At 39.1% G+C, this 17,222-nt stretch overlaps 1 protein-coding gene across 4 annotated transcripts in view; it reads right to left on the bottom strand.

The window, feature by feature from the left end:
- The window catches only part of rxfp2a (relaxin family peptide receptor 2a), a 67,312-nt gene that overhangs the window by 49,867 nt on the left and 223 nt on the right, over nucleotides 1–17,222 (bottom strand). Inside the window, exons 2-3 of one of the 4 annotated variants that reach the window (XM_069510153.1) lie at nucleotides 16,781–16,865; nucleotides 2,427–2,563 (exon numbers count right to left, since the gene is read on the bottom strand). In XM_069510153.1, coding sequence (XP_069366254.1) covers nucleotides 2,427–2,511 — 85 coding nt within the window. In that variant the 5' untranslated portion in view covers nucleotides 2,512–2,563; nucleotides 16,781–16,865. Of the gene's footprint in view, nucleotides 1–2,426; nucleotides 3,167–16,780; nucleotides 16,866–17,222 lie in introns of those variants that run through there. The other 3 variants (XM_069510154.1, XM_069510156.1, XM_069510155.1) reach the window with 3 other exon arrangements.

Here is a 17,222-nt window from a genome sequence, read left to right as displayed (position 1 = left end):
TGATGCCATGCTGTAACAGAAGGTACAGTGATGTCTCAGTGTTTGGACAGTGGCACATTTTGGTTTTGGATCTGCAGTGACACTCAAACGCTAGAGCTGTTAGTTTTTATAATTATGAAAGATGAATTATTAGAATAAAAACACATTATTTGGCACAAATTATTTGATCTTTATTTATTTCTAAAATATTTCTATCTATCTATTTAATTTTTGCAGTGTGTGAGGTGATGCTCACTTTCACTGATAGTCCTAGAATGTGTGAGCAAGCACTCAAGACCGAACACAAGTACTGCGCCCTCATGGCAAATGTTTTATTCGAACCCAGTGTGAGGGGTGGAGAGAGACGGGGCCATCACGGTGATAAAAATGTGATAATGTGTTGTGGGATCGTGTTATGGAGCCACCATGCTGAGTAGACAAATGAAAAGCTCAGCTCTAACAGGGCCATGATGTGGATAAATAGAAGAGTAGCTCACAGGAGGGTTCACACACTAAAGGAAAATAAGTCAAATGAAGCTTCCATGAACATGTTTCATGAATATAACTCTGCCAGTGTAAGTGTTATAACTTCCACTGCTATTTTCTTCTAGTGTAGGCGGTGTAATCACATAAAGTCTCCTGCATTTACCTCCTTTCTGTGGATGGTGCATGCTGGGACATGAGCTCCGACAGTGACAGCATGACAAGCTCCCCTCTCTGCAGCCTGCTGAGTCATACGGATGTGCGAGGTGACTTATACGAGCCACTTCCACAGCTTCTGTTTCCCTTCGGTTTATTACAAACATATATAATTGCCGACTGTTAAAGCTGGGCAAAGAAAATTATTCGTGAGTAATATTGAGGCCGTGGTGCAGAGCTGCTGCGTACACGGAGACAATAATAGAAAAGACTGTTGAATCAGTGCAGCAGTCAGTCAAGTGTCCACCCAGACGTAAAGAGTAGATCCAGTCTGACACTCAGACTGTTCCCTGCCACAGAGGTTGACACACACAGTTCACACACCTTCACACACCTTCACACACCTTCACACACGAGACTGGAGGCAAGAGGAGATGCAGACTGACATCACGCCAGCCTCTGCTACCCCCCCACCTCAGACTCACATCGTATCTGGTGCTTCATGAGACAAAAGATGGTTCATTTCAACTTAATGAACCAGATAGAAGCTGTCGGATTCTCTTATTCTTCTCTTTTATAGCTGTATAGCCTGGTTATATACATTTTGTGACCAAGCCGTGCAGCTCTCAGTCACTTGTAAAGATCTTAATACTGCATTTGACTTACATGAAAGGTTTGATTGATTGATTGATTGATTGATTTAGGTACAATTTAATATCTCAATCTTGCAAAACAATTTTTTTTAATGAATTCTAGTAGTCTTGTGAAATTATTTTGATAAATCTATCAAGCAACCAATCAATCAATCAATCAAGTCAAATAAAACCAGGCTTAACAGCTATAAAAAAAGAACAAGAGAATCTTTCTGGTTCATTAAATAAAATGTAAATATGTAGAGGAAGAGAAACAATTACTGGATCTCAGCCACTTAATTAGTAACGTTATGGCAACATATAATAAAATGAGAAGGTGAATGAAGATCATGTATCAACATTATCATCGTAATCCTTATTACAATAATATTCTACAATAAATCACATTGGAGTCAACCAATCTCTCTGGTAATAGTCTGAGCCCTGATCCTCTGTCACTCAGCCCCTCTCCCTGAGGACAGAAAGGACTTGATCTGACACGTATGTTATCTGACACAGTGAATACGTCATCTCACATGCTTGGGAAAAAGTTTAACTGGTTTAACTCTGGAGTTATATTTTGTAGTTTTGCTTTTTTGTCTCAAATGAGAGATTAATGTGTTTACTTAAGACAGGCTTTCAGTTGTATGATTTCATTGTGTTGCTGTTTTTAATTCTATTTAAACTTTGACTAAACTGAACAAAATCTTGACCTTTCTGTAAAATCAATGTCCTTCATTTTGCTGTAATTTCTCATTGTGCCAAAAATTCCATCTAATCTCACATCAAGTCCTGAAAGAGTCCTCCAGCCTGATTGAAACAGTGTTTTAATTATCTTTAAATTAAATAGAGGGCTGAGTGTGAAACAGAACAGCGGCAACATCTGTCCTCTGTTTGTGTGTGTGTGTGTGTTAAAGAAATGCTCATACAGAATCTCATCCTGCCACACATCTGCAGACACAATAGAGGTGGTAGAAAAGTACAGGCAGTGAAAATGTGCTTTTGAATGACCTGAATATTCTCACAGGAATACTTTGTTATCCACATTGTCAGAAACATAATTTAAATGGGACACAACCTCTCATCTTCTTATTAATAACATCTGAAACTCAATAAACCAATAAAAGCCTATAATAATTAAAAAGTTCAAAATGTCCCTCCTCCACTCTTCATTACCTCTGATCTCCGTGTAGGTCAAGTGGATGAGCAGCATGATGACAGGTACGTCCATCCTGAGCCTCAGAAGTTTCCCTGCGCTCATGTCGCTCTGCGTCCGTGCCGCCGCACCACAATCCAGGATGGTGTTTCACCACCTTCAGGTGAAAACAACCGGCACACAAGTCAGCAGCAGCAGTCCCACTCAGTCCTGAGCCTTAGAAAACCACATACCAGACGCTTAAAAGGCGCTAAACCATCCGATGAATCAGCTGCAGCAGCAGCGTTGAGCTGGTGTGTAAAAACAACCACATCCTCTCCAACACTGTTCTGTCAGATCTGTGAAGGACTCCCCCACCTCCCTCTCTCTTTTTTCCTCCCTCCCTCTTTCTCTCACACACGCAGGCACGCACACACACTCCCTCTCACGCACACACACGTGCACAACAAGGTGTGCAAACATTTCCTCCTCCTCCTTGCTCTCTCTCCTCTTTCTTTAAATACATCTTTTCATCCTCTGTCTTGTCTTTTCTTAGCCACTTTCTCGCGTGCAGAGGCTCAGTCATGTTGCACCGTGCAGACAATCTGCGAATAAGAGGATAAAAGCAGGAGCTGCATCCACCATCCACCCACCCATGCAGGATGTGCAGGTTGTGCAAAAGTATTGTATCTGCTGGGCTGCAGGATGAAAGCTTCTCTTGTAATTAAGCTGCAGCAACTACAGTGGGTTTTATAGAAATAAGAAGTCAAACTGAAATGCAGAACTATTAGGAAGGAAGTGGAGAGTACTGTGATGTTGTTGAATAACTTTTTTTTGTGTTAAATGAGACGACTGATAACAAAGTAATTTAAGTCTGTGTCTGTTCAATAGGAAGCTACAAAAGACCCACAATGGAAACATAATCACAACGGAATTGAGTGACAGAAACCTGAAAGCCTGGTCAAGTTAACCGCTGCTTAAAATGTGGTGCTTGTCTATTTGAGGTGTTATGGTACAGGTGCTCCAAGCACAATGGCGAAATCTTGACGGTTGCCATAGCCACACAGTTTGATGAATGAAAACGTAAAAGTTCAGTGTTCATAATGAATAATTCATAATTCATTCTTTAGTTTGCCTTTTTTGAAATCTTGGGATTACTGAAATTCGTATATGGGTTAAATGTGATTTAGCCAGGGCCTTTGGAGACATTTTTGCAAACCCATGTGCAAAAATAATTAATTATCTGATTCACCACGTCTGATGAATGAGCACATTTTCAAATGCTTTTGCTCATTATCTCCTCAAAAATTTAATACATTTTGGTCAATAATATTGATAATCAGCGGTTTTAATAGAACATTTAAAGAGGTCAATGTTAGTTCCTCAGGATCGATCGTAGAGACAGGAGCACATGGCTGTGGATCGGAGCCATGTGTTTGTGATACGTGTTTATTTTTGTTTTCTGATATTGAGTAATCTAGTTTTAGGAAATCCCCCATATGGACTTGATCCCTTCCTATTATTAGAGATCTGCAGTCAGTTTAAATTTGGATCTTGGCTGATGGGAGAACCAGTGCTCTGCTCCAGAGGGGTCATTCAGAGCATCTCCAATCGACCCACTGCAGCTGCCAGGAACAAGGAGCGGCACTGACCTGACGAAGCACTTTAACCGTGACCATAAAGCTGGCACAATGCAAAAGATACAACACATCACAATAAATCCTCCTCTGGGGACCATGAACCAAAACTGATCATAATCAGATAGTGGATGAATAAAGACCTAGTTTACATGGAGACCTTGCCTGTACTGCTGCTACCCTCCATTTTTACTTTGTTTTACAAAATACCTCTGTCCAGACAAGACCACGAAAATGACCACAAAGGCTCAAACAAGCATATCGGGCCAGTAGGTGGCGATAAAGTCTACATTAACGAGACTTCAAATAAAAAGAATGCTGTGTTCCGAGTAATATGAACACAGATAATGTGGTGCAATACAAACTTGTGTTTAGACCCATCAGTGCAAACCAAATATAGAGAAATAATGTAGATTCATCTCAGATTTCTCCTGCCACTTGAATTTTTAGTATCAAAGTCAGGTTGTAACAGCCCATTTCTGATCCATTACACAACATTCAGATTCAGAACATTTGAAATACGAGGCCTTATCTTGACAGTAAAAGCTTGACAAAAAACTGAATGAATGAATTCGTCACATTACAAAATTCATTATAATTCATAAGAGGCAGCTCACGTGGGCTCAGAGGCACTAAAGAAAAGAAAAAAAACAGACGTACAACAAAAAGCATCGGCTGCTGCTTCACAATCAGAGTGAGAGTGAAAACAGACAAATTGACTTTTGCCAGGGATGGGCCCCTCGCCATCTGCAGTGGATAACGTTTGGAAGGGCAAACATGCGCAGACGCTCTCGTACAGACCAAAGTGGTTCATTGCACTCAAAGGTGCATAATCAAGCAGTTAAAGATAAAAAGGACAAACATTGTTGGACTGATGTTTATTCATGAGCAGTTTGTCAGCAGCTGGAGGATCAAGCCATTTAATTTTCTGTGGAGAGAAACATTTGCATTTGACAACATTTATGAACTTAACCGAGCTGAAAACATAAATTGAAACCATTCAGATCTCTTATTATTCATATCAGTTATTATTCATTAGTCAAGTCGGATCCAATAGACGCTTTCTTTCGTCCTTTGTCTCATTCTTATTGGGGAAAACGATGAGTGCACAGATGTAGAAAGGTCAGACTCTCTTATCTGAACAATGGATGTGCAAATACGTTTAGTTCATTATCAATTTACTTCATCATCAGTAGAGCATTGATTGAAACAACTGAATCTAGATCCTTAACAATATACTTCTTTTAGCGTGACCAGGTTTGTGTTGTATGGAGTCCTGAAGCTGATCAGCAGTAACAAAATACATCAATATTATTGTAATGTCAAAAGCAGCCGAAATATTGTGTTACTTTTCTTCCAACAATCAATTAATTAAAAAAACTTTACGACCAGCTGCTAAAATAAATCAGGTTTTGATTTATGTCAATATTCATCTATGACACCTTGTTTCATTTTTCATCTTCTCAACCAAACTGACTGAAAATATGCTAGTGACTTGAGTTTGTGAAAGATGAATAGAGAAGTAAAATAAAAACAACTTTTAGATTTATTTTAAGAATATTAAAGAGAAATTGTAGAGCTTTTTGTTTCATTTTACACGCTTTTTAAATATTTATATCAATCGATCGATACTGCATCCAGCCACAAGGGGGATATCAAGAAGAATTGGCTTTTGTCATGTATTTGTGACAGAAGTCACAAGAAAACAGAATCATGGAGGCATGAACTGACATTTCCTCATCTCTTTACATGGCATTTAAAAATAAACACTTTTATCCTTCAGAAATGTAGTTTTGGTTTAAATGTATTCCAGTTGTCTGTGCTTGTGAGGACCACTGCTTCTCACTATAATGAGATAACAATATATAACAATATAACCACAATATCAACTAATTCAACCTTTCCTGTCTTAATCTTCAGCCTTTTTAAGGACTGGCCTAAATGTCTTCACTAAGATATAAAAATTAAATCGTCCTTGTGTAGTTAAAGTTTAGAGACACCCTGATAAACACGTCTAGATAGAATTTTTGGCCTCGACATTACATTAAAAAGTTGAGAGTGAGGTTTTCTCTTTAAAAAAGCAGCTTAGTTTGGAGAAGTTGCAATTTACAATTTTCAGGCAAAACAGCCTGTGGGACAAGCTCAAGAATTTAATTTGACACTTTTAATTGATGTGAAACTGAAAATATGGTCCTTCAGGGGAGTCAGAAGAAATATAGAATACCACTGCTGAGGGTGTGTGCTCGCCAATGCTTAGTGATAGCATGGGAATGTTGATACAGCTGAAATGAAGATATGAATAGTAATATGTGAAGAAAAATAGAAGTATGATTGTAAGTATATGGTGATTTTAAAAAGTGAATTTGAGGATTTTAAGAGCGTGGGAAAATTATGTTGCTGGAGGAAACAGAAAAGCAGATGTTCATCTATAGAGGAACATCTTCCCCTGTGAACTTTCATCAAAGCTTCATGAGTGTTGTGGATTTCACTCTAAGATAAAAAATATGCTCAAAATAAAATACGTCAAAACCCTACGGAGACTGACACCAGTTCTCTCTACTTCAGTTAACGTTGCTTGGAATTGGATGGAGGTCATGGCTATGGGCCAACAGAGGGGACACTACTCACAGTTGTGCACAACCACCAGAACACACAGTCAAACCAAGGGGAAGTGATTGTGTTACCACCAACATGCAGGATGAGGAAGACCATACTCCCACTGAGAAATTAACACCTGGAGAGAGAACCAGCTCTAAACTTCCCATCAGCTACAATGCAATACAAACCAAAGCAATCGGGAAGTAAAACAAAGATAAATATTACAGGAACTTTACTCCAAAAGGCCTCTTCAATACCGTGGTGGGTGTTTCCTACAATTGAACAAAGCCTATGTTATTTGACAGCACAGGAATTCAAAAGATAACTTGCGGTTGTTTAATCAGTTTACTTGTGGCAGGGATTATCTCAGGTTGTCCTATTTTCCTGTGAATGTTCTCAAATAACTGGTTCTTCAGCTCTTAGGCTTTTAACTATAACACACTTACCTATGTAGGTTAATTTAATACACTTAAAACGAAAGTATTAAAGACAGCACATGGCGATATAATAACAGGACCTAGTTGTTTGATGAGATAGCTGAGAACTATCCATTCACAGCGGTGAACAGAAGACAGGGTCATGGTACAGATATCCACTGACCATACCAAAATATTGTATGTTGCCCCGAGAGGCTAATTCATCATCTAAACTCTGTTTGAACAGAAATGCAACAACAACAAAATGTTGCCTGTAGTTATTATACTACTACTTGGCTGACCCAGGCCCACCATCTACAAACAGCAGCTGTTCCTCCTTCTCAGAGGGGTTCGACACTCACAGTCAGATAATCCTGTGATGTGGCCGAGAGAACCACGAGCACTAAAGCCAACAAAAAGCAAACTTCCACACAGCACACTACAGCTACTACCATATATGAGTAGACTGACGGTAAATTCTCATGATTGTGGTTCGTAAATGCCCCATTATATTTATCACTCCAATTAAACATGATTTAATCATTCACCACCAGACTTGTACAAAAGCAACTGAGTCCATTATAACACCAAACTAGGAAGCTGGCTAATACCAACACAGATGTAAAACAGGAAGAGGCAGAGAGGAGGGAGAGAAGGAAGAGAGATTTATTAGATCAGTGCAGCAGATGTTTTATCACATCACGGACTATTAACTGGAACCTGTTAAAATGTCTGGATCCATTTAACATATTCCAGGCAGGACTGGGACAGAGCTTTAAAGCATATTTAGAAATACTTACTCTCAAATGACCACATGAAGCAGACAATTATCTCAAAGGCTCAGACAGAGGCCTGATGATTCATGGCTTTAAAAACAACCAGTGAAAAATTAAATTCTGAAACTCACAGATAAACAGTGAATCATACCTGTGCTCCGATGTATTCCAGACCATCGCCCCTGTTTGCTTTTCATCAGCAGGACTTCACTTAACTACTGAACGGACTTCCATGAAACTTGGTGGAACGATGGGACATGGGCCAAGACAGAACCCATTAAATTTTGGATCCAGACAATCGGGCAAATGTTTCACTTTTTTTAACATTAAGAGATGGGTTTTTTGACATTTACACCAATTTCCCAGTAATACTTCATGGATCTTGAAAATTAAAGGCACATTAAAGGGACTGATGCGAGTGAGTGTAATTTAATGGAAGGAATGCTCTCTGTTGTGTGGCATTTTAGTTATAATTCTTTCTGATTTGGAGTCATTGAACTGCTGGAAACATTTGGACAAATTAAATTCAGCTAGGCAGGATGCATAGCACCACATTTTACTATATTGGCCCAAAGCTTTTTTTTTTTCATCTTACATCTGAGGGCAGGATGATTGCGTGCTCACAACATAAGGTATTGCGTGCAGTCCTCTATAGAGTGTTGCATTATGGGATTTCCATAATCTTAATGATGCTTGACCCGTGAGTGTTTTAAAGTCCATTTACAGTTTGTTTTTCAAATGTAATCAGCTCTAAAAGTGCTTTCATATCCTGTTTTAACCTGCAGGAGTTTCTGAGGGCTGCTAAACTGTGAGGAAATAAATTCATGACGGGTGAAATTAAGGTCTCAAATCATTACTGCAGAAATGATTATGTAGATTGACATAGATTATGGCTGTTAGATATAATGAGCTCAAAAAAATCTGAAGGTAAAGAGTGTGAGTCTGTGACTGAGTTTCTCTCTCTTCTGAGGACTAATCATGGTAACTTTTCAATCAGCTCCTCTCTAGAAAACCCATGTTGAAAAAGTGGAATAGTTTTGTCCTATATTCAGGCGATTACAATATGTCCATGCCTGATGTGCCCTGGGGGAGCATTAGGGACCTAGAATAGACCCCATGGGATAATAATAATAAGTAAACTTTCCCCCTGACTTTCTTTAAAATTGTGATTTAATTCTCAGAGAATAGTTATTTGATCTTGATAAAAAAAAAAAAACTGGACTGATATCTAGTGAATTTTAATGTGGTTTATTAGAGGACTGCTAGGCCTTGGTGGAGGTATTTGCTCTCTGAGTGCCCTTCACTTGTGATTGGTTGCCGGGCTTCAAGACGGTTGGTTTTTGCTGAGTGACAAAAGAAGAGGAAAGTAAGGATGTGAAGTATGAGAAAGGCATCTGGTCACATTTGAGGACCCAAATGAAAAGCAGTATACAAGAGCTTATGTAGCTTCTGGGGTCTGAGTCACAGTTGGTTGAATTCAACCTTGGTTTTACAGCAAAACATGAATAAATTCAGAAGATAATAATATGTCAATGTTGTGTTCACAGCTTGTTGCCCTCACAACAATTAATGCAATTGATTAGCAACTGGCTAATTATGATCAGCACATCAGACACTTAGTTGTGTAATTAAAAGTTGTGTTGAAAATGACACCAGCAACAATGGCGTTGACTTTTTTAATTTTATGTATTGATTATTATTGAGTGCAGCTCCAAGTCAAATTTCCCATCAGGAAGATGAAAGCTTAATGGATGCTGAAGCTTCACAGAGGTGTGCGACCACACCTCCTCACAGGACATACATTTTCATGCATTGCCAAAAGGCTCAATGGTAATTTAATAAACCAACAAAATTATTTCATAAGTACTACTAAGAACTGGAGCTCTCCCAAATCCTGGAGGACATTAAATTACTTTCCAAGCACAAAAAAGCTGAGACCTCTGGGCCTGTTAGAACCAATAGCTTACTGTGTGATGAAGGGATAACACAGATGTAGGTGGAGAGATCAGTTGTGACTGGGAAAATAAGAAGGATTGGATTGGATTCTGGTGTTCTGGTGAGGCTACAGGCAGAAAGCCAAATCATGTTTAACATTGATGGCTCGCTCGCTATTCTATTCTTAAGTTAGGAAGAAGTTCTCCCTGAGTGGACAGAAAACAGAAACATGGGATATATTCTCCCAGTTCTATAAGGGAATAGTACAGTTCTTGACCTGAGTTCACATGAGGTCATCTTGTCCAACATTCAACTGTTTGCATGGATCAAATTTCTGACTTTCTACTCCCATTAAACTGTTGGCTTGAACGTCTCGCTCCCTAACAGTATTTGTTTATCCTATGTGAGCTTTTATGAGATCCATTTCTCTGTGATCCAGCAACACAAAAAAACTTTTTTAAATCCTCCAGTCAACTGTGAAATGTGTTCTGTCTGTAGTGCAGAGGTGGCAGCAGCAAACGACCAGAGTAAGAGTGGGAGAGATGGAAGATCTCGAGTAAGACATGTGGGACATGCTGCACCGATACACTGATAATGAGCCACCATGGTGGGGATACATGAGAGCGGAGCCGGACCAGCTTTTTGACAAAGAACAATACACAGCCCCGGTGTGGTGAAGCTCTGCTCCTGGGAACAGTAGGTACTATGTAAGCTAGAAGAGAAGAGGAAAGGCCAGAGCACACATACCATGTATCTCAACATTTTAATACTGTCCTGTTTGGATCTTTATCTTTTACTTTTTTTCCATTTTAAGTTGATTTATCAAAAACTAACTTTCTAACCTGCCTTGTTTGGTTCAGACCTCCAGACTTTTCCCTTTAGACCATTCCAAAATAACAGGTGTGAGAGGTGCCTCAGACCAACTGTCCAAAATGTATTCACTACATAAAGAGGTGGTCTCGGTCCGGACCAAACACTTTTGGACCAATTGCAAGAAGTAAGCATTTACAATAGAAGAAGAAAACATGTCATGCTCTATATAGCATCTTGTAGCAAGACTTTTTTCTCCCTGTTTTCAACAAGCCCATAAAGTTAAAGACAACCTCCGCAGATCTCTCCCCATTTGAGTCCTACATGCATAACACAACAATGCATTTTCTACCAAAAAGATCAGATCAGTTTCGATCCTTTTACTCTTAGATAGAACTTGACTATGGTTTGGTTCTGATAGCTGGTTCCAATTTGAATGTAGTTCTCTAGTATTTCTTTGGAACCGTGCATACAACAAAAGAGACAATTTTCGACAACCAACATTCTCTGAAAAGTTGTTGTTGTTTTTGACTGTCTTCAGCCGCAGAAGCACAGTCCCCCAGTGAGGAGCAGAATGAGACAGGAGAGGTGTAATAAACGTCACAAAGCAGTAAAACATGAGGGGAAAACCCTGCAAAGCTTCAACACAGTAGAAAGCTCATGTAGGTGTGATAGTTATTCTGCACTCATGTGCTCTCAGATGGTGCATTTGCAAAATATATATATATTTACAAACAGATTTGTTATTCATAATTTAATACATTTAAAGGGTTTGATTAGGCTTCATCCATCGGTCTTTAACAGACACCAGGACAGAGCTTGTCATAGACCAGAGGACTTTCAGGGGATGGATAATCAGGTGGTTGTCAAAAGTGACGCTATGATTCATTGAACGTATTTAAGACCCTCCAAATTCCATTTTGGTTCAGAGATAATGTCTCATGGTACAGTAAAGGGTGATTAGATAATATGGGAAATTAGTGAGATATTTTTAGTGAAGCTTCTCCTCCATCTATTCACTCCCTCAGCTCCAGTCCCTCCCCCATATGGTTCATCACAGGCTGGGGACCCTTCTCCAACATATAAAACACTTAATATTTTGATGACATCCTTATTGAACAGATACGTCCCAGTGACCTCTCTCATGTGATGGCTGGAACTGCTGCTCTTTGGTAAGGCATCTGATGTCAGATGGTATTGATTATGATGATGATGATTAATCTCGAAGCTGTTTCGTCAGGGGCTATAGGGAAGAACTATTAACATTTTAATATCTTGTGTCAAATAACCCACTCTGCAACAGTGGCAGAAGTAGAATTATGAACTTAACTCATAGGACAAAATGGCGATGAATATCCATAAAACAACTATGTTTCCCCTCCGAATGTCTTTGACAATATTTTTGCTCTATGATCACTAAGCAAACCTGATCTAAATTATGCAATTTTACTGAATTTGCAAAAGGCCGAAAATTCAGTCAGTCAGTACTTCATGAATCATATTCAAAAGGTGTACTGCCACTCTTTCAGGCAAACCTAACTTTGTGCAGAGCAGAATTTATGAAACCAATTGTCCCAAAGCCACCGATGAATAAAAAATTTATATAAGCTTTATTGCACAAAGGGAAGTAAATCTGGTTTGTAAGAAATTCCTCTAAGGTTTACCCTCTAGATAAATCTTCTCTCTGAAAATAGGCTTTACATAGAGAACAGTGTTAGAATACTGTGCTGTTCTGAAAAGGACAATATTACAGTTAGCAAAATGTTCCTTGCTTTGTTAAATACTACCACTGCTTTTTTTTCAGAGCAGTCGTAGTACTAAATATTTATTCATTTAATTGTTTTGTGAGGCAATTTGTAATTATTCCGTAGATGTATCCTGTGTCAACTCAGTCTTTATCAGTCTCCTAATGAATGCAATAAAATGAAAAGCTTGAATTCTATCCTTTGAAAGGCGATAGAATAAACTTAATATGAAACACGCACGCAAAATTCCCATTACCAGATGTAAACGCACATACAGTACACAAGTCCAAAAAACATTTCAAGGCTACAACAGAAATTTCCCAAAACAAAAGGCCTCTAAAGATTTTAGTGGTTTGCTTCCCGTCATGCAGCTTGTTAGACATAATACGATTCTGCACAGTAACCTAGAAAAAAGAGACGTTAACAAGTGTGCATAATTGATTGCATATGAATACTTCCTCTGAATGAATAACCAGAGCATAATGTGCCATTTTTAACTGAATTAGGGGTCTCATGATAGTATGAGTAGCTCAGGGCAGGTTGTATTTGTTCCTCTTTTGTTGGCAACCTTGGTTACAGTTTCAGAGGACAACGAGTCTTTAAAATGTCAACATGTGTTTTGTGCTGGGAAAAGCAACCCCAGTGACTCACAGAGATGGAGAGATTAAATGAAGTATAGTGAGTAATAAGGTTTTCAAATATGTAAGAAGCAGAAAGAGTCAGTTGAATAGCGAGGCTTGATTTGTTACCTCCACCAAACCCTGTCTTGGTTTGTTTAGCAGCAGGAATAGATAAAACTACAAACAGATTTCTACGAGACTTGGTGGAAGGATGGCACATGGGGAAAGAAATCTGGAAATGTTGGTTGTGTCCAGATCATGATATTTTTTATCACTTTCTTTAACATCCCAAAATAAAGTTTACAGGGGATAATTCAAGGATCCTCTTTTTCAGATGTAGCCTCAAGGTTTAAGACTTGATCAATCAAAAGTTTACAGGTTGACGAATATGAGCATGCTGAACATCTCCCCACCTATCCAGTCATCAAACATGAGCCAAGTTGGCACAAAGTTGCAGAGCAACCTTGAGTCAGGCTTCATAAATCCCAGCACAGGCCTGTTATATTACTGGAATCACTACACAATACATTTGTGTACTTTAAGCATTGGCCATATAGTTCAAATTAAGGTAAATCTTACTGCCTACTGTGTTATTGTAGACATAAACAGGATAACTTATTTTTTTCAGAAAGACAGGTCAGTAAATACATTTTATAAGTTTTGAGCAGAAAAACTGCACAAAGCCTCAACCTCAATATCACACGACACCGTTGAGATGATGTGGAACCAGGCCAGACCTTATTGCCCAATTTCAGTGCCTGACCTTCCAAATGCTCCTGCGGCTGAATGCCAGGTTCTAATAATTCTTGGAGAGCTGTCATTGAACTCGGAGACTGTCACAGCAGCAAATCAATGCCAATAGCTCCAGACCAAAATGTTTTCACATGAGAGTGATGTTTGAGTCTGTTCGCACCATCATATCTTTTGTGTTTTATATGGAATAGACGTCCATCTCATGGCAGGTCTTGTCTCACAATTGATGATTTGTTATCTACCTTCTGAATTTTGCTAATTATTCAGACTGATTCTGTCTCATGTTTCTGTTAATGTCTCACATTATTTTATCTTGTTTATTTTATCCAGAGACTGTGTATAAAGATGGACGACATGAGTGTTTCCCAAACGTGACAAATAGTTTTTGTTGCCCCCCTGGTGGCTGGCCAAGACATAAACCCAGCCTCTTCCATCTTAGTGGATCGGACATGGACCAAAATAAAAGGTCTAAGTAACCATTAAATACATTTTTCTCAAAGATGGTTCCTGTCATTTTAGGTAGTTCCTACCATAGTGATTTTTGTCCTTGTGCCCTATGTTTGGTTTTAATTGTTATTTCATCCTATAAAATTAAGGAAAAACCTCATGATTGTCAGCTGAGACTAACTCATGATTGGTCGAGCGCATGTATTGATATTGCAGTCAACACCACAATCACAACTGCACTAGTCTAGACTCCAAAGGACATCATCCATCTCAATACATATATGATATATACATGTATGATTTTAACTTATCTTCTATGTCTTTTACTGCTTTCCTCTCTCACATTGTTTCAACTTTCTTTTACCCATACATAGGTTTTGTCCTTTTTACTATGATTGTTGTTTTTAATGTGCTACACACTGGAAATAAATCTAACTTGACCTGATTTTGCCCGGAAAACAATAAATTCACATGTCATAAGAGACAATCTCCTCCTGGCGTTTAATGTGGTATGGTTGAACAGTAGATGACCACCATGGATAGACATAAGATTGTATCATCAGCATAAACCACACTGCAAATCAAATAGGAAGAGCAGCAAAGCAACCTGTTGTTTTTGTGATTCCAACAGCTTCTCAAGCCTCAACAAGCCTCAACATGCAAAATGAGCAGATCCAATTTCTGTCTTTTCTGCATCGAAACCCTCTCTCTTCATTACTAGTGACCTGTTTAAGAACCATAGCTTTACACAGTTTCACATGAAGTGATGGGGTCTTAACCTAAAGTTCTTTAAGATGAATTATGTTGTTAGGATTACATGATGTTAGTATTGTGGAGAAATAATCATGTGATCAGGCTGTGGATGCAGAACAATGACATTTCAACGCCTCTCTTAATGTCTGATTTCTTAAGGATCAATAGGACTCATGACAACAAACCTGAGAGGCAATACGCTAAAAATTAAATTAAATTAGAGTCATGAAAGTCTCTTAATTCACAAGCTAAACTGCCAAAAAGGCAAATAAGCTTGGCTATAATGGGCACAATTAGCAATGCAAATTATCCTTAGCAGCCTGAGCACATAAATTAGCAACGAGCAGACAGCCTGACATTTCCCTCGCTGAATGTGTTACAAACAACTACTGGAGTTACCATAAATACCAATACTCCCAGAAAAGCTCTAGTTCACACCCACATCTGCCCAGACTCATGAAATAACATATGTAGTGAGGAGTCAAGTAGAATTTGACAAAATGTATTAATTTTGTCATAATCAAACGACAGGACGGGGGCAATTGATGGGCCAGTCAGATTTGAGCTAGGGCCAGAGCTCTGCCCCTGGATCCACCCCGGGGGCAATGACAATAATTTGGCTTTACTTTTGAGAAGCTGCCATGTTGTCCATTTTTATTTCAAGCCTATTCGTTGATGCTATGATATCGTGGGGTATCATCTGTTTGGTTCAGTTCATCACAAGTGTGATGAAGTGCCTCTTTTACTTTGGCCCCAATCAGTTATTCCTGACCTTACCAGTATTATCTTCTGGCACCCCCCACACACTGCTGATGCATTGCAGAGGACAGTTTCTTACATAGGTGAAATGGAAATCGATTTGTATCTTCGATGAGAAAATTGCAGCAGGCTCTGCATCGAACAGAAGAATGGCAACCCGATAAAGTGGGACAGTTCTGTCATAGTTTCAGTTCAGTTCTCAAGCACAATGTTTTAAATTAAACAATTAAAAACATTCAAGTGGTGACTGTTATTGTTTGAGTCATACATACACCTGCTGTTTTATGTCAAAATACAGGATTATCATGCAAAAAATGAAAAAAATCGCTAGCATGCTAAGGTTAGCAGTAAGTTCTGGGTCTACCCCAGGGTCACCTCCCATGGAAAGCCCCAGGAGGAATCCTGATTAGATGCCCGAACCACGTCAACTGTCCTTATTGGACAGTTCTTCTCCCAGCTCTCACCAAATGTCCAAACTCCTCACCCATCCTTTAGGTTGAACAGTTCTAATATTCTTAAACTAGATTTCAACTTTTGGGTGGATTTGGCGACTCTATAGTTACTGGTGGGGGTTAACAACCCATTGGTAAAGTTAACCCAGTTTTGCGTCAGCTGACCAAAACAGTGATTTTTATCAATTTCAACAACTCTTCATTATAAAATATAAAACATAATATAAGTTGATATATTTGTTCATTAGGAGTTTACCGGCAGGACTGGCACCAGGAAGTACTCGAACTGGGCAAATGCATTCATCCCTCCAGCTACAACTTCCTGAATGAGAGGAACAAATGCACTTTCATTGGAGTCCACAGAGAGATGAAACTTTAAACATAACACACTGTCTCAAGATGAGAATCAAACCACGAGAATGGTTTTAAAATGCCACCTTCCTTGGATGGTTCAGTGAAAACAACCGGTTTGTTTAAATGACAGAATAACTGAATAAATCAGCCGCTCAGCAGCTGTGAGGCATGGTGGTAAAAGTGAGATGGGCAGTGAGCGGTTCACTGGATCTGGGTGTGCTTCCAGAACGCTGAATTATTCCTCTGGTACATAACAAAGCCTTCAGTGGTGTAAAAACACATTTTTGAAACCAGCTAATTTCACGCTGGTGTGTTCAAAAGTGAAAGAAATGTGTCTCACCTCTCTCTGGAGCCGGCGTCTGCATGAATCATTCGCGTGGATTCATAAAACCTTCCTTCCTCCCATCCCCAGTCGAGGTCAGATACTGTAAGTCACATCGACAGGACTTGAAGACCAATGAAGGATGAGAGCTTCCTCTTCAAACTGTGACACATCCTCTTTAGTTTATATCCCCACAGAATATGAATGTGTGACTTGACAGCTTTGGGGACCTTTGCTTCATTATTTTACTGAGATTTACTGAGTAGAACAAGTAGACGAAACACGGCCGTTATATATTCAGCAGTTTACAAAGAGTCAGAACTTAAGAGGCCGAGCTGTGGAAGTGCTCGAGGATGAACAGATGAATTCCTCTCTACTCGAGAGGTCGGCCATTTTACAAAGCTTGGAGCACATTACACCAACAACCTGAGTGATGAACGACCAACGAGTGGCTGGTTTC

Source organism: Paralichthys olivaceus, chromosome 15 (genome assembly GCF_024713975.1).
Source record: "Paralichthys olivaceus isolate ysfri-2021 chromosome 15, ASM2471397v2, whole genome shotgun sequence".
Taxonomy (NCBI): Eukaryota; Metazoa; Chordata; class Actinopteri; order Pleuronectiformes; family Paralichthyidae; genus Paralichthys; species Paralichthys olivaceus.
The sequence above is the reverse complement of the archived record's forward strand: the minus strand, read 5'-3'. Positions and strand labels throughout refer to the sequence as shown.